The sequence below is a fragment of the Oncorhynchus nerka genome, unplaced genomic scaffold (genome assembly GCF_034236695.1).
Source record: "Oncorhynchus nerka isolate Pitt River unplaced genomic scaffold, Oner_Uvic_2.0 unplaced_scaffold_1488, whole genome shotgun sequence".
Taxonomy (NCBI): Eukaryota; Metazoa; Chordata; class Actinopteri; order Salmoniformes; family Salmonidae; genus Oncorhynchus; species Oncorhynchus nerka.
The window spans coordinates 88,098-102,217 of record NW_027039831.1 but is presented as its reverse complement, the minus strand read 5'-3'; the positions used below and the strand labels follow the sequence as shown (position 1 = coordinate 102,217).

Below are 14,120 nucleotides of genomic sequence, written 5' to 3'. Positions count from 1 at the left end.
GAGAGGGAGAAACAGAGGGAGAGAGAGAGAGAGGGAGAAACAGAGGGAGAGAGAGAGAGAGGGAGAAACAGAGGGAGAGAGAGAGAGAGGGAGAAACAGAGGGAGAGAGAGAGAGAGGGAGAAACAGAGGAGAGAGAGAGAGAGAGGGAGAAACAGAGGGAGAGAGAGAGAGAAACAGAGGGAGAAACAGAGGGAGAGTGAATGAGAAGGATAGAATAGAGGGAGGAGAGAGACAGACAGAGAGAAGCAAACAGGTCCTGAGGCTCTGTTCACAAACACACCCCACAGAGCCCCAGGACAGCAACACAATTAGACCCAACCAAATCATGAGAAAACAAAGAGATAACTATTTGACAGATTGGAAAGAATTAACAAAAAAACAGAGCAAACTAGAATGCTATTTGGCCCTAAACAGAGAGTACACAGTGGCAGAATACCTGACCACTGTGACTGACCCAATATTAAGGAAAGCTTAGACTATGTACAGACTCAGTGAGCATAGCCTTGCTATTGAGAGAGGCCGCCGTAGGCAGACATGGCTCTCAAGAGAAGACAGGCTATGTGCTCACCGCCCCCAAAATGAGGTGGAAACTGAGCTGCACTTCCTAACCTCCTGCCCAATGTATGACCATATTAGAGACACATTTCCCTCAGATTACACAGATCCACAAAGAATTTGTAAAGATTTAGAAAACAAATCAAATGTTGATTAACTCCCATATCCATTGAGTGAAATGCCACGGTGTGCAATATTTGTGACCTGTTGCCACAAGAAAAGGTCAACCAGTGAAGAATAAACACTATTGTAAATCCAACCCATATTTATTTTCTCTTTGTACTTTAACAATTTGCACATCGTTACAACACTGTATATAGACAGCATATGACATTTGAAATGTCTCTATTCTTTTGGAACTTGTGTGTAATGTTTACTGTTCACTTTTTATTGTTTATTTCACTTTAGTTTATCTATTTCACTTTCTTTGGCAACTTCTGTTTCCCATACCAATAAAACCCCTGGAATTGAATTGAATTAAGAGTGAGGGAGGGAGGGAGGGAGGGAGTGAGAGAGAGAGAGAGAGACAGAGACACAGAGACACAGAGACACAAGAGACACAAGAGACACAAGAGAGGGAGAGAGACTTCAAACCGGCCAATCAGGAGAGTTTAAAGCGAGGACTGGCAAATCACAGTGGGCCCTGAGTGCCTTGTTTTCTCCCCTGGGCTACCACAAGGCTCCAATTGGACGGCCTGCAGAGACAAGAGGCAAGAGACAGTGGCACCTCAGGTGTGCGTTCGTGCCTGCTTGTGTGTGTGTGTGTGTGTGTGTGTGTGTGTGTGTGTGTGTGTGTGTGTGCAACATGGAGAGTGTGATCCATAATGATTGACTGACAAAATAAAGAGAGCTCCTGTTCACCTCAAGACCAGCTTTCTATTTCAATCTGTTTCATTTAGAGCTGAATCACACATAAAGGACTTTAACCAGAACCACTCTGTCTGCTTACAACAACTCAATCACACACTGCTTACTGTGTTACGACAGGGGGAACACACACACACACACACACACACCTCTACTTGTCGCAACCATATTGAGCAGGTTGGACACTGTTCTGTCCTCCTCTCCCCCGTTTTCACTCTTCCTCAATCCCCCCCTCTGCCTTTCTCTCTCTCCTCTCTCTCTCCATCTCCCCCTGTACAACCCTCTCGCAAACCCCCTCTCTATATCCTTCTCTCCATCTCCCCCTGTACAACCCTCTCTCTATATCCCTCTCTCCATCCCTCTCTCTCCATCCCTCTCTCCATCCCTCTCATCCCATCTCTCTCCATCTCTCTCCATCCCTCTCTTCTCCATCCCTCTCTCTCTCCATCCCTCTCTCTCCATCCCCTCTCTCTCCATCCTCTCTCTCCATCCCTCTCCATTCCTCTCTCTCCATCCCTCTCTCTCCATCCCCTTTTTCTCCATCTCTCTCCATCCCTCTCTCCATCCTCTCTCTCCATCCATCCTCCATTCTCTCTCTCCATCCCTCTTTCTCCATCCCTCTCTCTCTCCATCCCTCTCTCTCTATCCATCCTATCCATCCCTCTCTCCATCCCTCTCTCCATCCCTCTCTCTCCATCCCTCTCTCCATCCCTCTTCTCTCCATCCCTCTCTCTCTCCTTCCCTCTCTCTCTCCATCCCTCTCTCTCCATCCCTCTCTCACTCCATCCCTCTCTTTCTCCATCCCTCTCTCTCCATCCTCTCTCTCCATCCTCTCTCCATCCCTCTGTCTCATGAAAAAATGCTTTATTGGCATTAAATAGACATTCCCTGGTCTACCAATACACTAAACAGATATACATACTGAGACCACAGTAATGAAAATATATACACTCCTACTGAGACCACAGTAATAAACATATATACACTCCTACTGAGACCACAGTAATAAAATATATCTCCTACTGAGACCACAGTAATAAAAATATATACACTCCATCCACTCATATATACACTCCTCTCCATACACTCCTACTCTAAACATATATACACTCCTACTGAGACCACAGTAATAAAAATATATCACTCTACTGGAGACCACAATAATAAAAGATATATACACTCCTACTGAGACCACAGTAATAAAAATATATACACGCCTACTGAGACCACAATAATAAAACATATACACTCCTACTGAGACCACAGTAATGAAAATATATACACTCCTACTGAGACCACAGTAATAAACATATATACTACTGAGACCACAGTAATAAACATATATACACTCCTACTGAGACCACAGTAATAAAAATATATACACTCCTACTGAGACCACAGTAATAAAAATATATACACTCCTACTGAGACCACAGTAATAAAAATATATACACTCCTACTGAGACCACAGTAATAAAAATATATACACTCCTACTGAGACCACAGTAATAAACATATATACACTCCTACTGAGACCACAGTAATGAAAATATATACACTCCTACTGAGACCACAGTAATAAACATATATACACTCCTACTGAGACCACAGTAATAAAAATATATACACTCCTACTGAGACCACAATAATAAAAGATATATACACTCCTACTGAGACCACAGTAATAAAAATATATACACGCCTACTGAGACCACAATAATAAAACATATATACACTCCTACTGAGACCACAGTAATGAAAATATATACACTCCTACTGAGACCACAGTAATAAACATATATACACTCCTACTGAGACCACAGTAATAAACATATATACACTCCTACTGAGACCACAGTAATAAAAATATATACACTCCTACTGAGACCACAGTCTACTGAGACCACAGTAATAAAAATATATACACTCCTACTGAGACCACAGTAATAAACATATATACACTCCTACTGAGACCACAGTAATAAAATATATACACTCCTACTGAGACCACAGTAATACAAATATATACACTCCTACTGAGACCACAGTAATAAACATATATAGACTCCTACTGAGACCACAGTAATAAACATATATACACTCCTCCTTCCCTCCCTATACTATACACTGATTGGTCCTCCTTCCTTCCTTCCCTCCCTATACTATACACTGATTGGTCCTCCTTCCCTTCCTATACTATACACTGATTGGTCCTCCTTCCCTCCCTATACTATACACAGATTGGTCCTCCTTCCTTCCTTCCCTCCCTATACTATACACTGATTGGTCCTCCTTCCCTTCTTATACTATACACTGATTGGTCCTCCTTCCCTCCCTATACTCTACACTGATTGGTCCTCCTTCCCTCCCTATACTATACACTGATTGGTCCTCCTTCCCTTCCTATACTATACACTGATTGGTCCTCCTTCCCTCCCTATACTATACACAGATTGGTCCTCCTTCCTTCCTTCCCCTATACTATACACTGATTGGTCCTCCTTCCTTCTTATACTATACACTGATTGGTCCTCCTTCCCTCCCTATACTCTACACTGATTGGTCCTCCTTCCCTCCCTATACTATACACTGATTGGTCCTCCTCCCCTCCCTATACTATACACTGATAGGTCCTCCTCCCCTCCCTATACTATACACTGATTGGTCCTCCTCCCCTCCCTGTACTATACACTGATTGGTCCACCTTCCCTATACTATACACTGATTGGTCCTCCTTCCTTCCTTCCCTCCCTATACTATACACTGATTGGTCCTCCTCCCCTCCCTATACTATACATTGATTGGTCCTCCTTCCTTCCCTATACTATACACTGATTGGTCCTCCTCCCCTCCCTATACTATACACTGATTGGTCCTCCTTCCCTTCTTATACTATACACTGATTGGTCCTCCTTCCCTCCCTATACTCTACACTGATTGGTCCTCCTTCCTCCCTATACTATACACTGATTGGTCCTCCTCCCTCCCTATACTATACACTGATAGGTCCTCCCCTCCCTATACTATACACTGATTGGTCCTCCTCCCCTCCCTGTACTATACACTGATTGGTCCACCTTCCCTATACTATACACTGATTGGTCCTCCTTCCTTCCTTCCCTCCCTATACTATACACTGATTGGTCCTCCTCCCCTCCCTATACTATACATTGATTGGTCCTCCCTCCTTCCTTCCCTATACTATACACTGATTGGTCCTCCTCCCCTCCCTATACTATACACTGATTGGTCCTCCTCCCCTCCCTATACTATACACTGATTGGTCCTCTTCCCCTCCCCTCCCTATACTATACACTGATTGGTCATCCTTCCCTTCCTATACTATACACTGATTGGTCCTCCTTCCCTCCCTATACTATACACTGATTGGTCCTCCTTCCCTCCCTATACTATACACTGATTGGTCCTCCTCCCCTCCCCTCCCTATACTATACACTGATTGGTCCTCCTCCCCTGCCCTCCCTATACTATACACTGATTGGTCCTCCTTCCCTCCCTATACTATACACTGATTGGTCCTCCTTCCCTCCCTATACTATACATTGATTGGTCCTCCTCCCTCCCTATACTATACACTGATTGGTCCTCCTTCCCTCCCTATACTATACACTGATTGGTCCTCCTCCCTCCCTATACTATACACTGATTGGTCCTCCTTCCCTCCCTATACTATACATTGATTGGTCCTCCTCCCTCCCTATACTATACACTGATTGGTCCTCCTTCCCTCCCTATACTATACACTGATTGGTCCTCCTCCCTCCCTATACTATACACTGATTGGTCCTCCTCCCTCCCTATACTATACATTGATTGGTCCTCCTCCCCTCCCTATACTATACACTGATTGGTCCTCCTTCCTCCCTATACTATACACTGATTGGTCCTCCTCCTCCCTATACTATACACTGATTGGTCCTCCTTCCCTTCCTATACTATACACTGATTGGTCCTCCTTCCTCCCTATACTATACATTGATTGGTCCTCCCTCCCTCCCTATACTATACACTGATTGGTCCTCCTTCCCTCCCTATACTATACACTGATTGGTCCTCCTTCCCTCCCTATACTATACACTGATTGGTCCTCCTCCCTCCCTATACTATACACTGATTGGTTCTCCTTCCCTTCCTATACTATACACTGATTGGTCCTCCTTCCCTCCCTATACTATACATTGATTGGTCCTCCTCCCCTCCCTATACTATACACTGATTGGTCCTCCTTCCCTCCCTATACTATACACTGATTGGTCCTCCTCCCTCCCTATACTATACACTGATTGGTCCTCCTCCCTCCTATACTATACACTGATTGGTCCTCCTTCCCTCCCTATACTATACACTGATTGGTCCTCCTTCCTCCCTATACTATACACTGATTGGTCCTCCTCCCTCCCTATACTATACACTGATTGGTCCTCCTCCCCTCCCTATACTATACACTGATTGGTCCTCCTCCCTCCCTATACTATACACTGATTGGTCCTCCTCCCCTCCCTATACTATACACTGATTGGTCCTCCTCCCTCCCTATACTATACACTGATTGGTCCTCCTCCCTCCCTATACTATACACTGATTGGTCCTCCTTCCCTATACTATACACTGATTGGTCCTCCTCCCCTCCCTATACTATACACTGATTGGTCCTCCTCCTCCCTATACTATACACTGATTGGTCCTCCTTCCTTATACTATACACTGATTGGTCCTCCTCCCTCCCTATACTATACACTGATTGGTCCTCCTCCCCTCCCTATACTATACACTGATTGGTCCTCCTCCCCTCCCTATACTATACACTGATTGGTCCTCCTCCCTCCCTATACTATACACTGATTGGTCCTCCTCCCTCCTATACTATACACTGATTGGTCCTCCTTCCCTATACTATACACTGATTGGTCCTCCTCCCTCCCTATACTATACACTGATTGGTCCTCCTCCCTATACTATACACTGATTGGTCCTCCCCTATACTATACACTGATTGGTCCTCCTCCCTCCCTATACTATACACTGATTGGTCCTCCTTCCCTCCCTATACTATACACTGATTGGTCCTCCTTCCCTATACTATACACTGATTGGTCCTCCTTCCCTCCCTATACTATACACTGATTGGTCCTCCTCCCCTCCTTATACTATACACTGATTGGTCCTCCTCCCCTCCCTATACTATACACTGATTGGTCCTCCCCTCCCTATACTATACACTGATTGGTCCTCCTCCCCTCCCTATACTATACACTGATTGGTCCTCCTTCCCTATACTATACACTGATTGGTCCTCCTCCCCTCCCTATACTATACACTGATTGGTCCTCTTCCCCACCCTATACTATACACTGATTGGTCCTCCTCTCCTCCTTATACTATACACTGATTGGTCCTCCTTCCCTATACTATACACTGATTGGTCCTCCTCCCTCCCTATACTATACACTGATTGGTCCTCCTTCCCTCCCTATACTATACACTGATTGGTCCTCCTCCCTCCCTATACTATACACTGATTGGTCCTCCTTCCCTATACTATACACTGATTGGTCCTCCTCTCCTCCCTATACTATACACTGATTGGTCCTCCTCCCTCCCTATACTATACACTGATTGGTCCTCCTTCCCTCCCTATACTATACACTGATTGGTCCTCCTTCCCTCCCTATACTATACACTGATTGGTCCTCCTTCCCTCCCTATACTATACACTGATTGGTCCTCCTCCCTCCCTATACTATACACTGATTGGTCCTCCCCTCCCTATACTATACACTGATTGGTCCTCCTTCCCTCCCTATACTATACACTGATTGGTCCTCCTCCCTCCCTATACTATACACTGATTGGTCCTCCTTCCCTCCCTATACTATACACTGATTGGTCCTCCTCCCTCCCTATACTATACACTGATTGGTCCTCCTTCCCTATACTATACACTGATTGGTCCTCCTCCCCTCCCTATACTATACACTGATTGGTCCTCCTTCCCTATACTATACACTGATTGGTCCTCCTCCCCTCCCTATACTATACACTGATTGGTCCTCCTTCCCTATACTATACACTGATTGGTCCTCCTCCCCTCCCTATACTATACACGGATTGGTCCTCCTCCCCTCCCTATACTATACACTGATTGGTCCTCCTCCCCTCCACTCCAAGCTGGCTGCTCGTGTGTGTCCCTTACATCTGTAATATGGTTTACACACACAGGGCTCCACTCCCTCCTCACCTGGCTATTCTGTGGTGTGTCCCTCTTACATCTGTAATATGGTTTACACACACAGGGCTCACTCCCTCCTCACCTGGCTATTCTGTGGTGTGTCCCTCTTACATCTGTAATATGGTTTACACACACAGGGCTCACTCCCTCCTCACCTGGCTATTCTGTGGTGTGTCCCTCTTTCATCTGTAATATGGTTTACACACACAGGGCTCACTCCCTCCTCACCTGGCTATTCTGTGGTGTGTACCCTTACATCTGTAATATGGTTTACACACACAGGGCTCACTCCCTCCTCACCTGGCTATTCTGTGGTGTGTGTCCGTTGTGTCCATCGTGGTTCCTAGGCGACAGGAAGGAGTCGTCTCTAGTCGTCTCTCTAGTTTTCTCCATCCTCGGGGCGCTGGGGTCACCATCCTCCACGCCGTTGGCCTTTCGCACGCACAGAACCTTCCGGAAGAAATCAAGCACATGGGACCGGGAAGACGATGCACTGTGGTGAGCACTGAGGAAAACTGGTATTTTATATAAATACAGAACATGTACTCATAAATGTCTATTCTATGAAATAACAAATTGTTCTGTGAAGGGGATGGTGCTGCTGGCCATGAAGCACCTCCAGGTCCCCAGGTCTTCCTCGCAAAAGAGCTTTCAAGCCTCAAGTATATCTTTTCCTGTTTGTATAAAGGTTAAAATAAGGTTGAATAAATATTAATCACCTTTCTGAAGCTCTGTCTGAAGTTGTCTGACAGGAAGCCATAGAGCAGAGGGTTGGCACAGGAGTTAACATAGGACATGATGACTGGGGAGTAGAGACAAAACTAATGGTCAATGTCTGTCTCACACTTTTATCCTTCTCTCTCTCTCTCTCTCTCTCTCTCTCTCTCTCTCTCTCCCACCTCTCTCTCTCTCTCTCTCTCTCTCTCCCACCTCTATCTCTCTCTCTCTCTCCCACCTCTCTCTCTCTCCCACCTCTTTCTCTCGCTCTCCTTCTCTCTCTCCCACCTCTCTCTCTCTTTCTCTCTCTCTCTCCTTCTCTCTCTCCCACCTCTCTCTCTCTCTCTCTTTCTCTGTTTCTCTCTCTCTCTCCCATCCCTCTTTCCCCTTTCCTCCCCCTCTCCTCCCCTTCTTTTCACTCTCCTCCCCCTCTTTCCCCATCTCCTCCCCCTCTCCCCCCTCCTCCCCTCTCTTTCCCTTCTGTTTCCCCTCTCATCCCCATTCCCTCCCCTTCTTTCCCCTCTCCTCCCCATCTCCTCCCCCTCTTTCCCATCTCCTCCCCCTCTTTCCCATCTCCTCCCCCTCTTTCCCCCTCTCTCCAACCCTCTCCCCCCTTAGGGTAAGAGTGAGTGTAGCTTATTCCCCATAGGGCTCTGGTAAACAGTAGTACACTACACAGGGATTAGGGTGCTATTTGGGATGCAGCCTAAAAGGTTTCTTCTGGTACCAGAGAAGAAGTAGACGCCGGCGGTCACGGAAGACTCTGGGATGATGATGATGAGGTTGATGATGTTGATGATGAAGAAGGGGAGCCAGCAGAGGACGAAGACCACCACGATGATCACCACCATACGGGTCACCTTGCGCTCTGACCGCCGGCGCTTGGTGAAGCCCGCCCGCACACCTGAAGACTTCACCTGGAGGGGGAACAAAATGGTGTTGGTTAGAGAAGGGAACGTTGCAGCAGAATCTCTCTTACATACAAATAGGTCAATATATAAAACACACAGAAAAGAATGGTTGGAATGACAAAACAGAACAAAATAATATTCCGGAATGCTTTCTCACACACCTTGAAGATAATGACCAGAAAACCAGCCAGGTCACCCGGGACACAAGTCAGTATTAGTCCATCCAGGTCTGAGGTGGGGAGGTGGTGTGGAAACAGACCACTAGGGGCACCAGTGAGTGCATTCAAGTAGGTTGGGGTTTTGATGGGGTGTTGTAGATGGGAGAAAGCATCTGCCTCTGGTGCAAAGGTTGTATGTTCAAATCCAGCAATATAAGGTTGTTTTTAAAAATCTTTGTTTCAAGCCCAACCCAAACCTTAACCATTCAGAGTTAATACCTAACCTTAACCATTCAGAGTTATTACCCTAACCTTAACCATTCAGAGTTAATACCCTAACCTTAACCATTCAGAGTTAATACCTAACCTTAACCATTCAGAGTTAATACCCTAACCTTAACCATTCAGAGTTAATACCATAACCTTAACCATTCAGAGTTAATACCCAAACCTTAACCATTCAGAGTTAATACCCAAACCTTAACCATTCAGAGTTAATACCTAACCTTAACCATTCAGAGTTAATACCATAACCTTAACCATTCAGAGTTAATACCCAAACCTTAACCATTCAGAGTTAATACCCAAACCTTAACCATTCAGAGTTAATACCTAACCTTAACCATTCAGAGTTAATACCCAAACCTTAACCATTCAGAGTTAATACCCTAACATTAACCATTCAGAGTTAATACCCTAACCTTAACCATTCAGAGTTAATACCTAACCTTAACCATTCAGAGTTAATACCCTAACCTTAACCATTCAGAGTTAATACCATAACCTTAACCATTCAGAGTTAATACCCAAACCTTAACCATTCAGAGTTATTACCCTAACCTTAACCATTCAGAGTTAATACCTAACCTTAACCATTCAGAGTTATTACCCTAACCTTAACCATTCAGAGTTAATACCCTAACCTTAACCATTCAGAGTTAATACCTAACCTTAACCATTCAGAGTTAATACCATAACCTTAACCATTCAGAGTTAATACCCAAACCTTAACTATTCAGAGTTATTACCCAAACCTTAACCATTCAGAGTTAATACCTAACCTTAACCATTCAGAGTTAATACCCAAACCTTAACCATTCAGAGTTAATACCCAAACCTTAACCATTCAGAGTTAATATCTAACCTTAACCATTCAGAGTTAATATCTAACCTTAACCATTCAGAGTTAATATCTAACCTTAAGATTTCAGAGTTAATGCCTAAATGTAACCTTAAACACTTAAACACAATTTGACGTTTGAGAAACATGGATAAACGTCTAATTCTGAGGTGAGACTGTGAGAGTTTGTTGCACAAAACAACAACACAGAGAAGCATTTAATGACCAAATTAAAGAATGAAAGAAACATCCTCTGTCAGAGTTCAAACAGCTGAACCAAACATGTCTAATAATGCAGTCTTGACCACAACGAGCAACCAAAACAATGGTACTGTAGCTAACACAGAAACACAGAAGAAAACCAGAATGATTTTGACATATGACCCCCCCCCCCCCCACCTTAACCACGATGAGCAGGTAGCAGAGACAGATGACCAGGAGTGGTCCGAAGAACCCCAGCGTAGCCGTGTACAGGATAAACACGGTCGACCAGACATCCTGCGGCTCCGGCCAGCTAATGTTACACGAGTTGAACGTGTCCTGAACGCCGGAGAACACGACCACGGGCAGGACGACCACCAACGACAACGCCCACACCGCGGCGCTCACCACCTTCGCCACTCGCGGTCTCCGCCATTTTGTAGACCGTATGGGGTGGACCACGGCCAGGTAGCGGTCGATAGACATCACGGTCAGGCAGAAGATGGAGGTGAACTGGCTCATGGAGTCAGCGGTCATCAGCACGCGACACAGGAAGGAGCCGAACGGCCAGTAGGAGAGAACGTTCTGGAAGGAGGAAGAGGAGGAGGAGGAAGAAAAATATATTACTTCATTGTAAGTTGTCTTCTGCTTTATTCAAACCCCTCAGAAAGACAATCTGACACAGAGGTTGGCGCAGAGGGCCGTTTACAGCTTAAGTGCCTTGCTGAAGGGCACAACGGCCAGAGATGAGATGGCATCTTGGACACTGATGCCAGATACCTTTCAGTTACCCTTACTCCAGACCAGATGTTGCCTTGTCGGAGCTAGGATTCAAACCGAAAACCCTCTGGTTGCTGGCCTACTCCTCTAACCTCTAGGCTGCCTGGGTGGTGAGGAAGGGAAATCCCAGGGTGTACAGTGTGTCTCTAACCTCTGACCTCTGACCTCTATGCTACCTGGGTGGTGAGGAAGGGAAATCCCAAGGTGTACAGTGTGTCTCTAACCTCTGACCTCTGACCTCTGACCTCTATGCTACCTGGGTGGTGAGGAAGGGAGTCCCAGGGTGTACAGTTCATCTCTGACCTCTAAACTCTGACCTCTATGCTACCTGGGTGGTGAGGAAGGGAAGTCCCAGGATGTAGAGTTCATCTCTAAACTCTGACCTCTAGGCTACCTGGGTGCTGAGGAAGGGAGTCCCAGGGTGTACAGTTCATCTCTGACCTCTAAACTCTGACCTCTATGCTACCTGGGTGGTGAGGAAGGGAAGTCCCAGGATGTAGAGTTAATCTCTAAACTCTGACCTCTAGGCTACCTGGGTGGTGAGGAAGGGAAGTCCCAGGATGTAGAGTTCGTCTGCGACTGCCAGGTTCAGAATATAGATGTTGGTGACGGTCTTCATCTTGGCGTAGCGTAGCACCACGTAGATGGCCAGGGTGTTACCGATCAGGCCGACCACGAACACACTCAGGGAGATGACCGCAGTCATCAGGGTACTGCTGCCCTGGAACGGGACGCTCTGACTGGACACGTTGGAGGAGGAACTGGGGAACAAGGGTGGGGAGGGGAAGGACGGGGTTGCAGGACCAGAATCAGGGTAGGAGTAGTGATACCCCAGGTTGGGAGTGGAGGTGTTGGGGTCACCAGAGAGCAGTGTCCAGCCTGTCCTGTCCAGAGGCTCCATTGTGGATGTAGGGTGTGTAGGGGAGGGGAGGGGAGGGAGGGGAGGGAGGAGACCTTCAGACCTGCATCAGAAGAGACAGAAAAGTAAAAGAGGTGTGTGAGTCTCTGTGATAAAAGGAATGGAACTCTGTCTACTGTAAAACTCCAGTAAAAATGTATGATTCTGTGTGTGTGTGTGTGCGTGTGTGCGTGCGTGTGTGTGTGTGTGTGTGTGTGTGCGTGCGTGTATGTGTGTGTGTGTGTGTTAGTGATGCATGTGTCAGCTGTTTGTTCACCCGCACCACAACCGCCCGACTACATGTGAGGAAGTGAACATCTGAGGTCTCCACCCAATCCTGACCGGCGAATATAGAACATGCGCAGTACAGTTCCTGTTATCTTTTTATGCCCAAGTTCCCAACAGCATTTGGAGGCGGGCCGTCATTGTTCCCAACAGCATTTGGAGGCGGGCCGTCATTGTTCCCAACAGCATTTGGAGGCGGGCCGTCATTGTTCCCAACAGCATTTGGAGGCGGGCCGTCATTGTTCCCAACAGCATTTGGAGGCGGGCCGTCATTGTTCCCAACAGCATTTGGAGGCGGGCCGTCATTGTTCCCAACAGCATTTGGAGGCGGGCCGTCATTGTTCCCAACAGCATTTGGAGGCGGGCCGTCATTGTTCCCAACAGCATTTGGAGGCGGGCCGTCATTGTTCCCAACAGCATTTGGAGGTGGGCCGTCATTGTTCCCAACAGCATTTGGAGGTGGGCCGTCATTGTACAGCATTTAAGAATGGTTCTAAACTGACTTGCCAACAGCATTTAAAGACTAAATAAAAATGTTCAAAATAAATAAAAATGTGTTTGTATTTGGTGCGGATCATTGTTCCCTAAAGCATTTGCACTAATGCCATTGATACAAATAACACATTTAAAAACCTCCATGTCGTCTACAGCATTTGAGGCGGGCACAATGATAACAACAGTTTTTTGGATGGTTTTCTCATTTTATACACTGACAGGTTTGAGTCAACCTGTAAATCAAGAATGTGTTCTAAACTGACTGCAGAGCTTAAATAAAGACTAAATAAAAATGTTCACAATAAATCAAAGACACACACATATATGCAGTGTTTGAACCTATTTACACACACACACGGCACGCACGCAAAGCTTCTGCACTAATGCCAGATACAAATAACACATTTAAACTTTCCCCATGTTTCCCTCTGATATACAATGATAACACAGTTTTTTACTCATGGTTTTCCACTTTATACACTGACTGAGGATTATGAGTCAACTTTCCCCACATCCCACCAAACACAGCTGATTAATCAGATGGCATTCTAAACTGAACATCATGATTCTCACATTGGAGTCACACGCTGGGGCAAAGACTGTGACACCAATCAGTCACCCTGAGGACTGAACCTGACCCCTTTGTGTGTCCCCATCTCAGTCTCATAAAACAACTCAGGTTAGGCCAAGGGCATTTCACACACACACACACAGCGGGACTGTGTGTGTCCCCATCTCAGTCTCATAAAACAAGTCAGGTTAGGCCAAGGGCTGGCCACTCCATTTCTGATTAGACAGCGGGACTGTGTTTCCCCATCTCAGTCCATAAAACAACTCAGGTTAGGCTAAGGGCTGGATTTAATCAGCGGGATGGTCCCCATC

The 14,120-nt window shown here is 46.0% G+C and overlaps 1 protein-coding gene across 1 annotated transcript; it reads right to left on the bottom strand.

Annotated features, from left to right (window-relative positions):
• Window positions 1-1,115: 1,115 nt before the first annotated feature.
• Window positions 1,116-12,476, bottom strand: LOC135568566 (somatostatin receptor type 5-like). Its single transcript, XM_065015361.1, has 6 exons — window positions 12,093-12,476; window positions 10,979-11,365; window positions 9,118-9,307; window positions 8,393-8,475; window positions 7,974-8,123; window positions 1,116-1,251 (listed from the first exon to the last, which is right to left on the bottom strand). The coding sequence occupies exons 1-6, from the start codon at window positions 12,459-12,461 to the stop codon at window positions 1,168-1,170; spliced, it is 1,263 nt and encodes a 420-aa protein (XP_064871433.1). The 5' UTR covers window positions 12,462-12,476; the 3' UTR covers window positions 1,116-1,167.
• Between the last annotated feature and the right edge of the window lie 1,644 nt (window positions 12,477-14,120).